Source organism: Schistocerca gregaria, chromosome 4 (assembly GCF_023897955.1).
Source record: "Schistocerca gregaria isolate iqSchGreg1 chromosome 4, iqSchGreg1.2, whole genome shotgun sequence".
NCBI lineage: Eukaryota > Metazoa > Arthropoda > Insecta > Orthoptera > Acrididae > Schistocerca > Schistocerca gregaria.
In genome coordinates this window covers 743,786,069-743,801,206 of record NC_064923.1, presented here as the reverse complement: position 1 = coordinate 743,801,206, position 15,138 = coordinate 743,786,069, and the positions used below count along the sequence as shown (strand labels likewise).

At 43.3% G+C, this 15,138-nt stretch overlaps 1 protein-coding gene across 2 annotated transcripts in view; it reads right to left on the bottom strand.

The window, feature by feature from the left end:
• LOC126365962 (alpha-tocopherol transfer protein-like) overlaps positions 1-15,138 on the bottom strand; it is a 104,614-nt gene that overhangs the window by 50,606 nt on the left and 38,870 nt on the right. For both annotated transcript variants that reach the window (XM_050008757.1, XM_050008758.1), the window contains exon 3: positions 3,496-3,655. In XM_050008757.1, the coding sequence (XP_049864714.1) occupies positions 3,496-3,655 (160 nt within the window). The remainder of the gene's footprint in view (positions 1-3,495; positions 3,656-15,138) is intronic.

Here is a 15,138-nt window from a genome sequence, read left to right as displayed (position 1 = left end):
ATTACTCTTTGTAGTAGATGCGGTCAAGCATTTATCAATATTTATGCCAGTTATCATCCAGTACACCAAGCAAAAACAATGTGTACATTTTTTTATAGCTCCTACGAATCCCCAAGGGACGATATATTCCTGTAGACAAAATCATCGTCATAAAACTGTAGAGTGTTCTTGAGCAGTCTGATAAACTATTTATGTGTGTTGAGACCACTACCGGTCCAGCTGCGCTCCTACAGAGTCACGCTATGTTACTTTCGTTTCTATTTTACCAGTTGATAGAGGTAACTCTTGTATACGAAAGTGCGCTGTGAAGTAATGCCTCCGAACTCATTATTCTGTTCTCAGTATCGGTTGGGGCGTTAACATCTCATGCGTATTACCCGGTCGACTTTCCCATTTCTCTGGCGCCAGTCGGGTACTTCTGCCGCTACAGGGATCCGAAATGTTTGCGTGTAACGTGGCAGAGTGTAACGTAACTATGTCGGTGTGTAAGAAACAGCCAGTTGCAATCCGGTTTCGAATTCTAAGAGTTCATCCACAGATCGTGTAACTTCTCCTTCAATACGACAACGCACGACCACACACGAGCGCTGCAGAAGCAATCCGATGCCTTGTGTTGATGGTTATCGATCGTCCTCCATACAGTCCGAACGTAGCCCTATCCGATTTTCATCTATTTCTAAAACTGAAGCACACCTTCGAGGATTTTACTTTGGTAGTGATGATGCGGTGCAAGCAAAGGTGGCGTCATGGGTCCGACAACAAAGTCAAACCTTCTACAGTGGCAATATCAAAAATGGGCCTCACGTCGGGGGAGATGTGTTCGTCTCCAGTGTGACTATGTTGAGAAGTATGTAGAAATGAAGAATAAAGATGTAGAATGTTAATATCGTTTGTTTTATTTAGAAAGTTTTAAGAGTTTTCACACAAAATGTTCAGTTGCATTTATCAGCATGCCCTCGAAAAATACGTGTATGTAGATGTTCTGGAACTTGTTTCTCTGTTATAGTCGATAAAGCCGATGTGCTTTAGCAGACTGAATAATGTGGAATCTACCGATTCGGTAGTATTTCTGATTACTTGCAATATATTATGTGTGGGAAAAGTTGACTTTTAATTCACACTAGTGGTTTTTCCTGAACTTTTTCTGATACCTAAGGAGAAGCTTTCCTTTCTCCAGGAACTTCGTGGAGTATCGATAATTTGTCTAGTTAATAACAGGGAAATTTAACTGGCAATCCTCTACTACCCTATGATCGGGCTGTTTTCGTGCCAATGAATTCAGTCTGGTTTGAACAGTTTCGCTATTGATTGCTTGAATCTGGAGTCCAGTAGAAACAGCCGACAGATAATGTAAGGCTAACATCGTCAGTTACTCTTTGCCATAACAATTCGCATTCCTAGTCATTTACTCGAACGTGTTCTTGATACAAAAAGCCGCAACGAGAATAGTTTCCAGGGGTTGGGCAACCTAGGAACTTTACATAGGACCATAATTTTCTCTGGTTCTCTGCCAGATCTATTGCCAAGATATGACGGTGGTAGTTGTATGTTTGGCGCGTAGATCTTTTCACAGATGCGCGAATTTCTGCTAACCTTTCCTTATGGTTATTTAAGCGTTCTCTTTTGAAGCGAGCGTACAACAGCCACTGCTGCCTCAGCATCTTCCAAATTTCGTTATTAAGCCATGGTGCGTCTTTTCCATCCTTTATCCACTTACTAGGCACATAAGTCTTCAGACCACGATTTACAATCTGCTAAAACTTTGCCCATAATTCCTCTACGTCCATACTACTGGAACTAAGAGATGCCAGTTCACTGTCTAACTGAGATACTAACAATTGCTTATTTGCTCTTTCTAACAGAGAAACACTCTCCTAGCATTCTTGACTGATTTATTAACTGTCGGAACCATAGTTTCGATAGTGACATCATTTTCACTAATCCCCGTTTCTATACTGACACAGTCGGCAAGATTCGGCCTGTTTGTACCTACAAGGTCTAGTATATTTCCATTTTTTGTGAGCCGCCGAGCTAGCTACTCAAGACAGTTTTCAGAAAAGGCATTCAAAAGTGTTTCGCATGACTGTCTCTCTGTACCCGCCGCAATGATTTCATAGACATCCCAGTCTATACTCAGATGGTTAAAATCTTCTCCAACTATTATTGCATGATCTGAGTATTCACGCGCTACGGACCGTGAACTTTCTTTGAATGACTGCAGATCTGTCACAGTGGAACCGGGTGGCCGGTAAAAACTTCCAACAGTTAGCTTGGTTTCACCTACACCTGTTACACGCGACCATATAACTTCATTGACACACTCAACCTCAGTCTCAATAAAGACAATATTTTAGTCAACTGCAGTGAACACTCCTCCTCCTCAGCCTCTGATCTGTCTTTGCGATATACGTTCCACCACTCACTAAATGTCTCACAATTTTCTACTTCTGCTTTCAGCCGATTCTCGGTCCCAAGAATAACTTGAGCGAGAGAACTTCCCTGAAGGACAGTAAATTCGGTGATTACATTAGGAATGTTCAACAGTTTACGGATAAAATTTTGACAGTCGAAGTGTCTTTACCTTGGATGACGTCTCAAGCCCTTTGCTGCGTATCGACTGGCGAGTGTTCGTTAGAGCACTTCATACTGCCATCTAGCCTAAAACACCCTCATGTGAACACTACAACTACTTTGCTACCCTAGTAGCTGCTTCCTTTGTTCGCTGAACGGTCGTTGATTAGACACTGTTGATATCCCCTAGGTATACCTGGGCGGTCAGTTGCTCAACAGTTACACGCCTATTCGTCCGGGTACATCTCCACACCCGTCATACAACCCTATCATCTACAAGAAGCTGGTATCTCTACAGATATCATTGGTGATCTTGCAGCTCTCCAAGAATGAAGTTATAATGAAATCTAGACCTTTCGCTGGTTACAGACGTGGATACAAATCAACGGGGACAGTTGAAAGATGTGTGCCCCGAATGGGACTCGAACCCGGGACCTCCAGACCGGTTTTGGGTAGCGCCAATTTGTCATGGACGGTATACTTCAATCACAACGTTGCTCGAACAGTTCACAGACGTAGCCGTTTCGGTAATGCTTCTGGCCTTGGCCCTAAAGCCAATGATCATGCTGTTTTGGACGTCATATAAATCACTCCGTTTCCGCTTTACGACAACGACTCCACTGATTTCCGCGTTCTACCGACACGACTTTTATGCCTCCCACTGCTTGTGCCGTCTGTGAGAGATTATTGAACGCTGACGTCGGTGTTCGACGGTAGTCATTTTAACGTGGATATATTTTTCACATCATTACACGGTACATCTCAAGAACTTTATTTTATGTAGTCCCACGAGTTCTAACAAAGTTCTATGTGTAGTAGTTTGAAGTTAGACATTGTGACGCGTAATGAAACATTACTGTAGAGATGTGTAGAATTAAGGATTAGCGTGAATGTCAGTTTGCCGTTCTCCTGTATTATACTCACATTATTTCCTTGCTCTCCTGTACGTCGCCTCCTAAGGGGTCTCTCTTCATCAGCAGTTCAGGAACCTTGTGTTTCAGGGAGAAATACGCGTCGAGCGACTTTTTCACGCGCTCCGTGCTGCATTTGCAGCCGACGTACATCCCTTCGAGGACGCGATCATCTGTAACAGAATTTATGATGAGTTGAAGCCACTCTTTTCGCATCTTACAGCAAAGAATAACAAAATTTGAGACCTGAGTGTAATGGCTGCGGCACGTCCACTCAAGAATAATGTAACAGCAGCAAAGAGGGCGCTTCACGTTCACTTAGAAAAATAGCTGGAATGTCTCTAAGCATTATGGGACTTAACATTTGAGGTCATCAGTCCCCTAGACTCAGAACTAATTAAACCTAACAAACCTAATGGCATCACACACATCCATGCCAAAGTCAGGATTCGAAACTGCGACCGTAGTAGCGGCGCGGTTCTGGACTGAAGCGCCTAGAACCGCTCGGCCACAACGGCCGGCGTTCACTTGAGGGTTAATGCGGATATTGCTATTTTAGGTGCGGACACGGGCAATGCTAAAGTTGTTCTGGACAAGAAAGATATCGTTCCGAGGATGCAGTGTTTACTGTCTGACTCAGCCTATCGCAGTATCGGTGCTGGCTTCACAAAATGTGTTGAGAGAAAAAATAACAGCCTCTTGGTGAAGAGTTCTTTGTGTCACAGGACAAGATAAAGACACTTAATCCGTATTGTGATGTTCCCCGTAGGTTATATGGCCTTCTGAAGACCCATAAAGAAGGGGTTCCACTTCTTCCGGAATTTCGAGTTGCTAAAATACCTTGCTACTCTGTTGAGACCACTAGTTGGTCGATGTGAGCATCACACTAAGAAGTGATTGGATTTCTGACAAGTACTAGAGGGAATGCTTTTGACTAACTCTGATATTCTAACAAGTTTTGATGTAGTCTCTCTTTTAACTCGTGTTCTTCTCGGTGATTTGTTACGGTTGATTAAGGTTATGTTAAGTGTTCAATTCACGAAGCTATTTTGAAGTGTATTGACTTGCACTTACTTTATTTTTTTTTTCAAAGATCAGTGTTGTGATCCGACAGACAGAGTTGCGATGGGAAGTTAGTGTGATCTGTTGCTGCAAATTTATTTTGTGGAAGACTTCGAGGAATGTCGCCTGCTTCGAAACCTGTGTGTCTTTTTCCGATGTGCACACGATACCTTTCGGGAAAGCGATGTGCTGACCACGTATCCGCATCCATTGACGCCTGGGGTTTGAGGATGACACGGCGGCCGGTCGGTACCGCTGGGCCTTCATGGCTTGTTCGGGCGGAGTTTAGTTTTTTAGACGATACTTCTGCTGTTTGGCCTCATGACAGAAGGAAGTTGCACGAATTTTAGAACACCTGAATTCAATCCACCCGAATATTGCTTTCACGATTGAGGTGGGAAAGGATGGATCCCTTCCTTTCCTCCATGTGTCATGATGAAGGTTGATGATACGTTGGGACATGCTGTTTGTAGGAAGCCTTGTATCTAGATGCTGATAATTGCTACCATCTGGCTCACCTTCAAGGTGTATTTCGTACCTTCGTTCACAGGTCTCATTTCAGACCTGAGTTAACCCATCCTGAGGTCGTCTTTCAACTACATATACTCCGCAAGCCACCTAATTGTATGTGGTGGAGGGTACTTTCAGTACCAGTATCTGATCCCTCCAACCCTGTTCCACTTGCTAATAGTGCGGGGGAAGAATGATTGTCGGTTAGCCTGTGTATTGGCTCTAATTTCTTGAATTTTCTCCTCGCGTTCAATACGCGAGATGTATGTGGGGGGGGAAGTTATATGTTGTCCGACACCTCCTGAAAAGTGCTGTTCCGACATTTCAATAGTAAATCTCTCCGTGATGCACGACGCCCCTCTTGTAACGTCTGCCAGTGGAGTTTGTTTAGTGTCTCCGTAACGCTCTCTCGCCAGCTAAACGATCCCGTGACGAAATGCACCGCTCTTCATTGTATCCTTCCTATCTCCTCTATCAGTCCTGCGTGATAGTGATCCCAGCTGGATGACGAGTACTCAAGAATCTGGCGAACAAGAGCCTTATAAGCCACATCTTCCGAGGATGAGTTACATTTCCTTAAGATTGTTCCGTTGATAGTGAGTAGGGTATCTGCTTTTTCCACTGTCTGTTTTATATGGTCACTCCACTTAAGGTCGCTCTGGATAATTACGCCTAGATATTTTACGGCAGACGCTGTCTCCAGCTGTTTGTCGTCAATAGTGTAGTTGAACAGTAGTGGATTTCTTTTCCTATGTATGCGCAATACATTACGTTTATTTACGTTATGGCCAACTGCGAGAGTCTCCACCACTCATCGCCGTCCGCTGTGGCCGAGCGGCTCTAGGCTCTTCAGTCTGGAACCGCGCAACCGCTACTGTTGCACGTCCGAATCCTGTCTCGGTCATGGATGTGTGTGATGTCCTTACGTTAGTTAGGTTTAAGTAGTTCAAAGTTCTAGGAGACTAATGACCTCAGTAGGTAGCAACTCCTGAAGATAGTAAGAATTTGCATAACGACGTGCAGAGAATTGATGACTGGTGGATTCGAAAATGGTTCAAATGGCTACGTTTTTACTTCTCTTGAATCTGAGATGAAGTGTTCTTTGTTTACGTAGCGCTTTTCTAACACGGCTGTTAACCCATGCCAGTCGGAGTGGCCGAGCGGTTCTAGGCGCTACAGTCTGGAACCGCGCGACCGCTACGGTCGCAGGTTCGAATCCTGCTTTGGGGATGGATGTGTGTGATGTCCTTAGGTTAGTTAGGTTCTAGGGGACTGGTGACCTCAGCAGTTAAGTCTGATAGTGCTCAGAGCCATATTAACCCATGGTGGATCTTTCCCCTCCCTTAAAACGATACTTGGAACATACTTGCCTAGGCATATAGATGACGCCTTTGAATTTTTTCCATTTGTTCTCCACATCTTCGTCCTCATGGCCGAATATTTGATGCTGACTGCTGAGATATTCTGAAATTTGTGTCCTGTCACCCTTGCTGAGCAAATATATGTTCCTACTTTTCTTAACATTCCTTGTAGGACCCGTCATCATAGGTGCTGTCACAGCCTTATAATCACTAATACCTTCCTCTACTTTAACTAAGTTGAGGTCTGCTTGTTGCCAGGAGGTCTAAGACGTTACCCTGTCGTGTTCGTTCTCTAACTAGCTGCTCAAGGTAATTTTCGGACCAGACTTCCAAAACAATGCCGCATGATTGCCTGTCTCTGGCACCAGTTTTGATGCCATAACACTCCCAATCTAAACCTGGCAAGTTGAAGTCACCCCCTATTACAACGGCATGATCAGGAAAATTACTAATGATATTCTGTAAGTTCTGTATGCAGCTCTCTGCAACTGCAGATCCTGACCTAGGTGGTCTATAAAAGCATCCGATCACCATTTTTGACCGTTCCTCGATACACAGTTTTACCAAGATTAATTCATATTCCGAATCAGTGATAACCTCGCTAGATTTAATCGATTTTTTATCTCTGATCTGCGAGGCCCAAAATTCTCTGAGGTCACTATGGCTGATTTAACAGACAAATCCTCTTTGCTCCCAAGGGAGGGGTTCTCTAACCTAAAAAAGTCACATGTGCAAGCCACACGTACTCCGCTATCCAAGTAGACGCTTCCTGTGAGTAGTTCATGCCTGAACTACTAAGGTGAGCCCTACAATTCTGCACCCGACAACGGAGGTCGAGAAATTACCATCCGATACCGTCACAGAGTCGTCTGAGTCTCGGGTTTATACCTTCAATTCTTCTCCAAACCAGAGGACCGCGATCAAGTCTGGGTTCGGTGCTACAAATAGACAGCTTACCCTGCGTCATTCGTGCCGACGTGTGCCACAACATGCAGCCGGTTGCACCCAGTGCGCTCGATAGCCGCCGGCAGGGCCTCCTCCACATCACGGATGAGACCTCCTGGCAAACATACCGAATGCACAGTGGAATTCTTTCCCGCCATGCCTGCTATCTCCCTGAGGCACTCCATCACCCACCTAACATTGGAAATCCCAATGACAAGCATAACCACCCTCTGTGCTTGTCTGGACAGGTCAGGAAAATCGACTGCTGGCCCAACAGGAGAGACATCCCGTGCTGGCTCAAAGATATCATCAACACTGGGCAGCACCCCGTACCTGTTGCTAAGACGTAGGGAGCCAGCCGCAAGGCCTGCTTCCTCTTTCGCTTTCCGCCCAGTGACACGCCTGCCCTTCAATGTGTGCCACTCATTCTGAAGTGAGGACGGACCAGTCAGATGTAACGTATCGGAAGTCGCAGCGACGTCCGAGTCACCTGGGTATTCCAGTGGCAGCGAAGGTGTCGCAGGTCTTGCCACTGGCGCTCCGGCGCCACCGCAACTTTGAGCGTTAGCCAGAAGCATGTCGGCGGCATCCAACGCAGCTGCCAGCTGTTTATGGACAGCAGCCAAGTCTGCTTGTATCCGTTCGCAACAAGCACAGTTCCTAGGCACATCGTACTATGTCTGAAATATATACAAGATCTCAAATGGCGCTACTGAGTTTGAAAATATACCAAAGGAGAATAAAGTAACACTAAAAGTTGCTGTGCAGATTTCTCACTGTTGTCTGAGACCGCAAGCTATTAAACAGAAATAAATCCTGTTTGCCGAAAAGTTACTGCACGAGATAAAATTTCAAACTAGAATGCTCTGCTCTAAACTGTGTGCTGTCTACTAGCACAAAATTAAAACTTAGTGCCGTGACGGAGTGCTGGTGACGGGAAAATTTACCCTAGGAAGCCGCCGTACACAAGAATATCCACAAGACTTACGCAACGACAGAAACTACGATCAATTTTGTAACCACTAGTCTACACAGTAAAATACACTCGTACAGTTCACGTCTTTGCAGAAGCTCGTGAACAAAAAAGAAGACTAAATTAATTTACAGTTTATGAGACAAGTTTTAAGCAAAGAAGGGAAAGAAGAAAGGTGGAAGGTGTATATAGAGGGTCTATACAAGGGCGATGTACTTGAGGACAATATTATGGAAATGGAAGAGGACGTAGATGAAGATGAAATGGGATATTTGATATTGCGTGAAGAATTTGACAGAGCACTGAAAGACCTGAGTCAAAACAAGGCCCCCGGAGTAGACAACATTCCATTGGAACTACTGACGGCCTTGGGAGAACCAGTCCTGACAAAACTGTACCATCTGGTGAGCAAGATGTATGAGACAGGCGAAATACCCTCAGACTACAAGAAGAATATAATAATTCCAATCCCAAAAAAGCAGGTGTTGACAGATGTGAAAATTACCGAACAATCAGTTTAATAAGCCACAGCTGCAAAATACTAACACGAATTCTTTACAGACGAATGGAAAAACTAGTAGAAGCTCACCTCGGGGAAGATCAGTTTGGATTCCGTAGAAACACTGGAACACGTGAGGCAATACTGACCTTACGACTTATCTTAGAAGCTAGATTAAGGAAGGGCAAACGTACGTTTCTAGCATTTGTAGACTTAGAGAAAGCTTTTGACAATGATGACTGGAATACTCTCTTTCAAATTCTGAAGGTGGCAGGGGTAAATTCCAGGGAGCGAAAGTTTTTGTTTCTTCTCCATGGACTTTAATACCTACTCCGAATTTTTCTTTTGTTTCCTTTACTGCTTGCTCAATACACAGATTGAATAACATCGGGGATAGACTACAGTCCTGTCTCACTCCCTTCCCAACCACTGCTTCCCTTTCATGTCCCTCGACTCTTATAACTGCCATCTGGTTTCTGTACAAATTGTAAATAGCCTTTCGCTCCCTGTACTTTGCCCCTGCCAGAGTATTCCAGTCAACATTGTCAAAAGCTTTCTCTAAGTCTACAAATGCTAGAAACGTAGGTTTGCCCTTCCTTAATCTAGCTTCTAAGATAAGTCGTAGGGTCAGTATTGCCTCACGTGTTCCAGCGTTTCTACGGAATCCAAACTGATCTTCCCCGAGGTCGGCTTCTACTAGTTTTTCCATTCGTCTGTAAAGAACTCGCGTTAGTATTTTGCAGCTGTGACTTATTATCGCATGCGAATTTCTCGATTTCCGCTGTCGGGTGCAGAATTGTAGGGTTACCCTTAACAGGTGCAAACCGTTACTATCTTCTGGCGATGCCTATTTGTTACAGACAACCGCATTATCTGCGAACAGCTTTAGCAACCGACGATTTCTACTAGATCTTTTATATATATTGTAAACAGTAACGATCCTATCACATTTCCTTCGGATACACTGGATATAACCTTCACATATGTCGATTTTGTTCCCTTAAGTGCGACGTGTAGAGTTCTGTCTGCAAGCAAGTCCTGAATCCAGTCACAAATCTGCTCCGATAATCGATAAGCTCGTATTTTTTTTCAATAAACGGCAATGAGGGACGGTGTCAAATGCCTTCGTGAAGTCAAAGGGCACGGCATCAACACGAGCGCTATTGTCCACTGCGCAGTGGATCTCATGGAGGAACAGAACAAGCTCGGTTTCGCAGGATCTCCGTTTGGGGAATCCATATTGATTTTTTTTTATAGAGGAGATTTTCTGTCTTCAAGAACGCCATACTTCTTGAGCACAAACCATATTCCATAATTGTACAACAGATTGAGGTCAACGATATAGGTCTAAAATTGTGTGTGTGTGGCCTACGGCTCTTCTTAATAACGGGAACGATCTGCGCTTTCTTCCAGTCACTCTCTACCCTTCGTTGCTCAAGCAATGCACGGTAAATTTGCTGCTAGAAGGCGAGCTTCTTTCTCATAGCCTTTATAGAATCTTATAGATATCACTATGGTAGTAGGGATGACAAAAGAAAATGGTAAAGTTAATATTAGAGTAGAAGATGAAGTTATAAAGCATGTTGAGAACTTCTGTTATTTGGGAAGCACAATCACTGACGACAAGAAATGTATCACAGATGTAAAGAGAAGAATAGCCTTGGCAATGCAAGCTTTCCTAAATAAAACGAATTTACTAACAATCATATAAGCCTATAAACTAGGAAAACATTTGCCAAAACTTTTGTCTGGAGTGTCTTAACATACGGATGTCAAGCGTGGTCTCTGGGAAAGGCAGAGGAAAAGAGACTGGAAGCAATGGAAATGCGGATATGGAGAAGAATGACGAAAACAAGTTGGGTAGATAGAAAAGTTATGAACAGGTTTTAAGAGAAGTGAATGAGAACTGAACGCTGTTAAATTATATGGGACGAAGAAAATCAAAAATAATAGGGCACACAATGAGACGCAACCAGTTCCTAAAGAATGTATTTGAAGGAAAAGTTTTAGGGAAAAAAACCAAGAGGCACGCCAAGAGCAACGTATTTTAATAACATCAAAGAAGATATGGGGATAAAATCGTATGAAAAATTGAAGAGGATGACAATGGAGAGAGGGACGTGGCTAAATCGACAAGGCATAGCTTTTCGTTTATGATGATGATAGGTATCTCATCTGGTCCTGACGCCTTTTCACTACTGAGCGATTGTAGTTGCTTTTCAGTTCCGCGATATATTGTCTCAACATCCGCCATTTTGACGTTCGTACGGCGATTGGAAGGAGGGACCGAATTACTGTGAAACAATTTTGTAACACTGAACTCAGTATTTCTGTGTCATCTTCCGTTTCGGTGCCAGTAAGGTCACTGAATGAATGAATAGATGATTTTGACCCACTTTCTGATTTTACACATGACCAAAACCTCTTAGGGTTTTTACTCAGGTCGGGTGTCAAACTTTAAGTTTCAAAGTCGTTGAACGTTTCTCTCATTGCTCTCTTTATGCTCATTTTCGCACAGAAACGGAAGATAACAGAGAGGACGAAACACTGCGATCGATCTTCGCAAAATGCATCACCGCGGAAATCGTAATACAGTCCCTCGTTTCAATTACCGTACGAACGTCGAAATGGCAGATACTGAGACAACCGATCGCGGAACGTAAAAGCAACGACGATTGCTTAGTTGTGGAAAGACATTACGACCAGATGAGACACCTGTAAAATTGTAAAAATATTATGCGAAAGTAGTTGGTCGCTGTCTAGCAGCTGTATTTTGTAGGTCAGTGGAGCAACCAAGGGCACTTAGCGATGGAAAATGCACAGATAGTTTCCGTCTTCAAGAGGGAACGTAGGACAGATGCACACAATTATAGACCTATGTCTTTGATGTCAAACCGTCGTAGAATTATGAAAAATGTTTATACTCAAGAATTATGACGTATTTGACAAATAAAATCTGCTCTATAAAAATCAACGTGTATTCAGCCAAACAGAGTTCTTTCGAAACTCAGCTCACTCTGTTCCTCCACGTAATTCGTAGCGCTGTAGAAAACGGCGCTCAGCTTGATGCCTTATTCTTTGACATCAGGAAGGTATTTGACAACGTACCGCACTTCCGCTTAGTGACAAGAGAAATGTATATATACGAATTTATCGAGTATCTGACCAGATTTGCAACTAGATTCAAGACATCCGTGCAGACAGAACGCTCTTACCAGAAGATAATCCACAGATTTAGAGGTAATATCCGGAGTATCCCAAGGAAGTGTGATGCGACCCTCACTGTTTGAATGTATATGAGCTGCGCGGAGTGGCCGCGTGGTTTGAGACGTCATGTCACGGATTGCGCGGCCCCTCCCGCCGAAGGTTCGAATCCTCCCTCGGGTATGGGTGTGTGTTGTTCTTAGCGTAAGTTAGTTTAAGTAGTGTGTAAGTCTAGGGACAGATGACCTCAGCCGTTTGGTCCCTTAGGAATTCACACACACAATGTACGTAAATCATCTAGTGGAAGCTGTTTAAGATAGTTCGCAGATGACGCGGTTGCCTATAAGAAAGTAACAGCGTCGGAATGCGGTATAGATCTGCGAAATTACTTAAAAAATTGTCCCTGGACGTAAATAAATGTAATATAGGGAAAGGAATCCATTACTGTACAACTACCCTACTGACGACAAACTGCTGGAAACAATACATACCGCAAATATCCAGAGCGACCTTGAATGGTTTGACCACATAAACAAATAGCAGGAAAAGCAGACGCCAGACTGAGATTAATACCAAGAACGGTAAGGAACTGTAACTCATCCACGAAAGAAGCGCTTGTTCGACCGATTCTTGAATATTGTTTATCAGTCTGGATCCCTTAACAGGTAGAACTGACAGAAGAGATAGATAGGATCCAACAAAAAGCAGCGCATTTCCTCGCGGCATCGTTTAGACGGGGCGAGAGCATTACAGATATGCTGCACGAAGTCAGTCGCAGACGCTACAAGAGAGGCTTTGTGCATCAGGAAGAAGTTTGCTATTGAACTTCCGCGAGATCACTTTGAGGGAAGTGTAGGACAACACATTAATTCATCCTACATACAACTCGCGAAATGACGACGATGAGAAAAGTCGGGAAATTAGACCAAATACGGAGACTTACCGGCAATCTTTCTTCGCACGCACCATTCGCGAGTGGAACAGGGAAGGGCGACAAATTGGTGGCACCAGAAGTAACCTCCACCACATACCGCCAGGTGGATTCCACAGTTATTTATGCAAATATAGATGTAGATGCAGATATGGGAAAGTGAGGAGAACCTTAGAGTGACCCAGTGTCAAATGCGTATTTCATCCATCCCCAAAGATATTGACACTGTTATGTTCAGTAAAGAATGATCTAGGCCTCTGGCAAACTAGGGCCCGCCAAACCCCTGACAATGCATGCAAGAATACATTGTGTAAACTGTACATATAGCAGAAGAAGGGGTGCGTGAACGTAGCCGCCACTCTGAATTATACCAAACCAACCGTGGGCAACCATGGTATAAAAACTGGTCATTCTATGCAGCCCAACAAAACCAATATACTTAGGCAGTCTTCCTCATTCTGGGTTAGTGTTATTAAAGTGGCCGAAGAAATTAGGGATCAGTACTGAGTAATTAACGAAGATAGCGGTCTACAATTGCATCACGTGTGGAACCCTGCACTGAGCAAAGATGCGCTCATTGATGGTTTAAAGCCTTGAATGATGTTTTGTCACATAATACTGTTTCATCATTTATAACATTTCTGTCCAGTATGACAGCTTTCTGGATGTGATATTTCTCTTCTATTGTTAGTAAGTCGTTCAGATCATTACTGCCTTTCAAGATCTGGAGATATGTTTCTGTGCCACTACGATTAAAATATGCAACATAATCTATAAATAACAAACCACAACAAATAGTTTTCCGTACCAGAGCCTCACAAAAATAACAAATATCAATGTTCCCGGGTCATTTTACATGTAAGAACAATAACAAAAGCAGGCCGGAGTCGCTGTGCGGTTCTAGGCCCTATAGTCTGGAACCGAGAGACCGTTACGGTCGCAGGTTCGAACCCTGCCTCGGGCATGGATGTGTGTGATGTCCTTAGGTTAGTTATGTTTAATTAGTTCTAAGTTATAGGCGACTGATGACCTCAAAAGTTAAGTCGCATAGTGCTCAGAGCCATTTGAACCATTTGAGCCAATAACAAAAACATGTTTGCCAGGCAAATGAAAAACAAAGTACAGGTCAGGACAACGCAAATATACCAATGACAAGCGTAAAGAAAGGGGCGTGTATCACTATTTTATCGTAGTTTAAATGTTATACGGGGTGTTCAAAAAGTCTCACCGCAGTGCCGTATGATTATTAGCCGCGGGTGCCGTATGCCGCAGTGAATATACCGAAATGAAACTGAGTGAAATACAAGTTATTAATTTATTGAATATTGCTTTTTACTTACAAACTTTCACATTAAATGTTGAAAGTGTCTCCTCTGTTGTTCAATACACAATTCCATTCGTTTAATCATGTTTCCAAACTTAAGCTGTAACATTTCTTCTGTAACAGAAGCAATGAAACTAGATATTGCAGTTTTCATTTCATCGATGGATTTTGGACGGTTTTTATAGACAGTTGCTTTCGCTGCATTCCAGAAGAAAAATTCAGGTGGTGTTAGGTCAGGCGATCGTGGAGGCCAATGTCCCTGTGAAATTATGCGATCACCAAAACATCAGCAAGCAGTGACAGTGAAACGCGAGCTGTATGCTCGATTGCATCATCTTCTTGAAAATAACCGTTCAGTATTTCACTTAACACAAATTCTCCTATGAATGGGTACAGAATATCACTGCAGTATCGTTGTGCGTTTGTTGTTTCGTTGAAAACCCCAGGCAGGCGAAGAATCATACGGCACGCGGAGCTAACAATCATACGGCACTGCGGAAGGACTTTTTGAACACCCCGTACTATGACAAAAATTCAATACAGACGTTGCCCCAACATCCGTGTGCTGTAGATGACTTGATGTATTAATTTAGGCCTGTGCACCCTCTTTGATTTATTTCTATTTTCTGCAGACACGGGAACAGATCTTAATATTCCATTATGAGGCATAAATTTGTTTTCAGTGTCGTGGAATATATATCCAAATGTGTCCTTAGCAGTGCCGTTGGATCAGTACATTGTACCTACACTGTTGTTCAAGCGCTAATTGAAATAATTTTATGAACTACTTTGAGTATTAAGGTAAATAGACATGATTTCATTGTTAAAATCGCCAGTTATTGAAGTA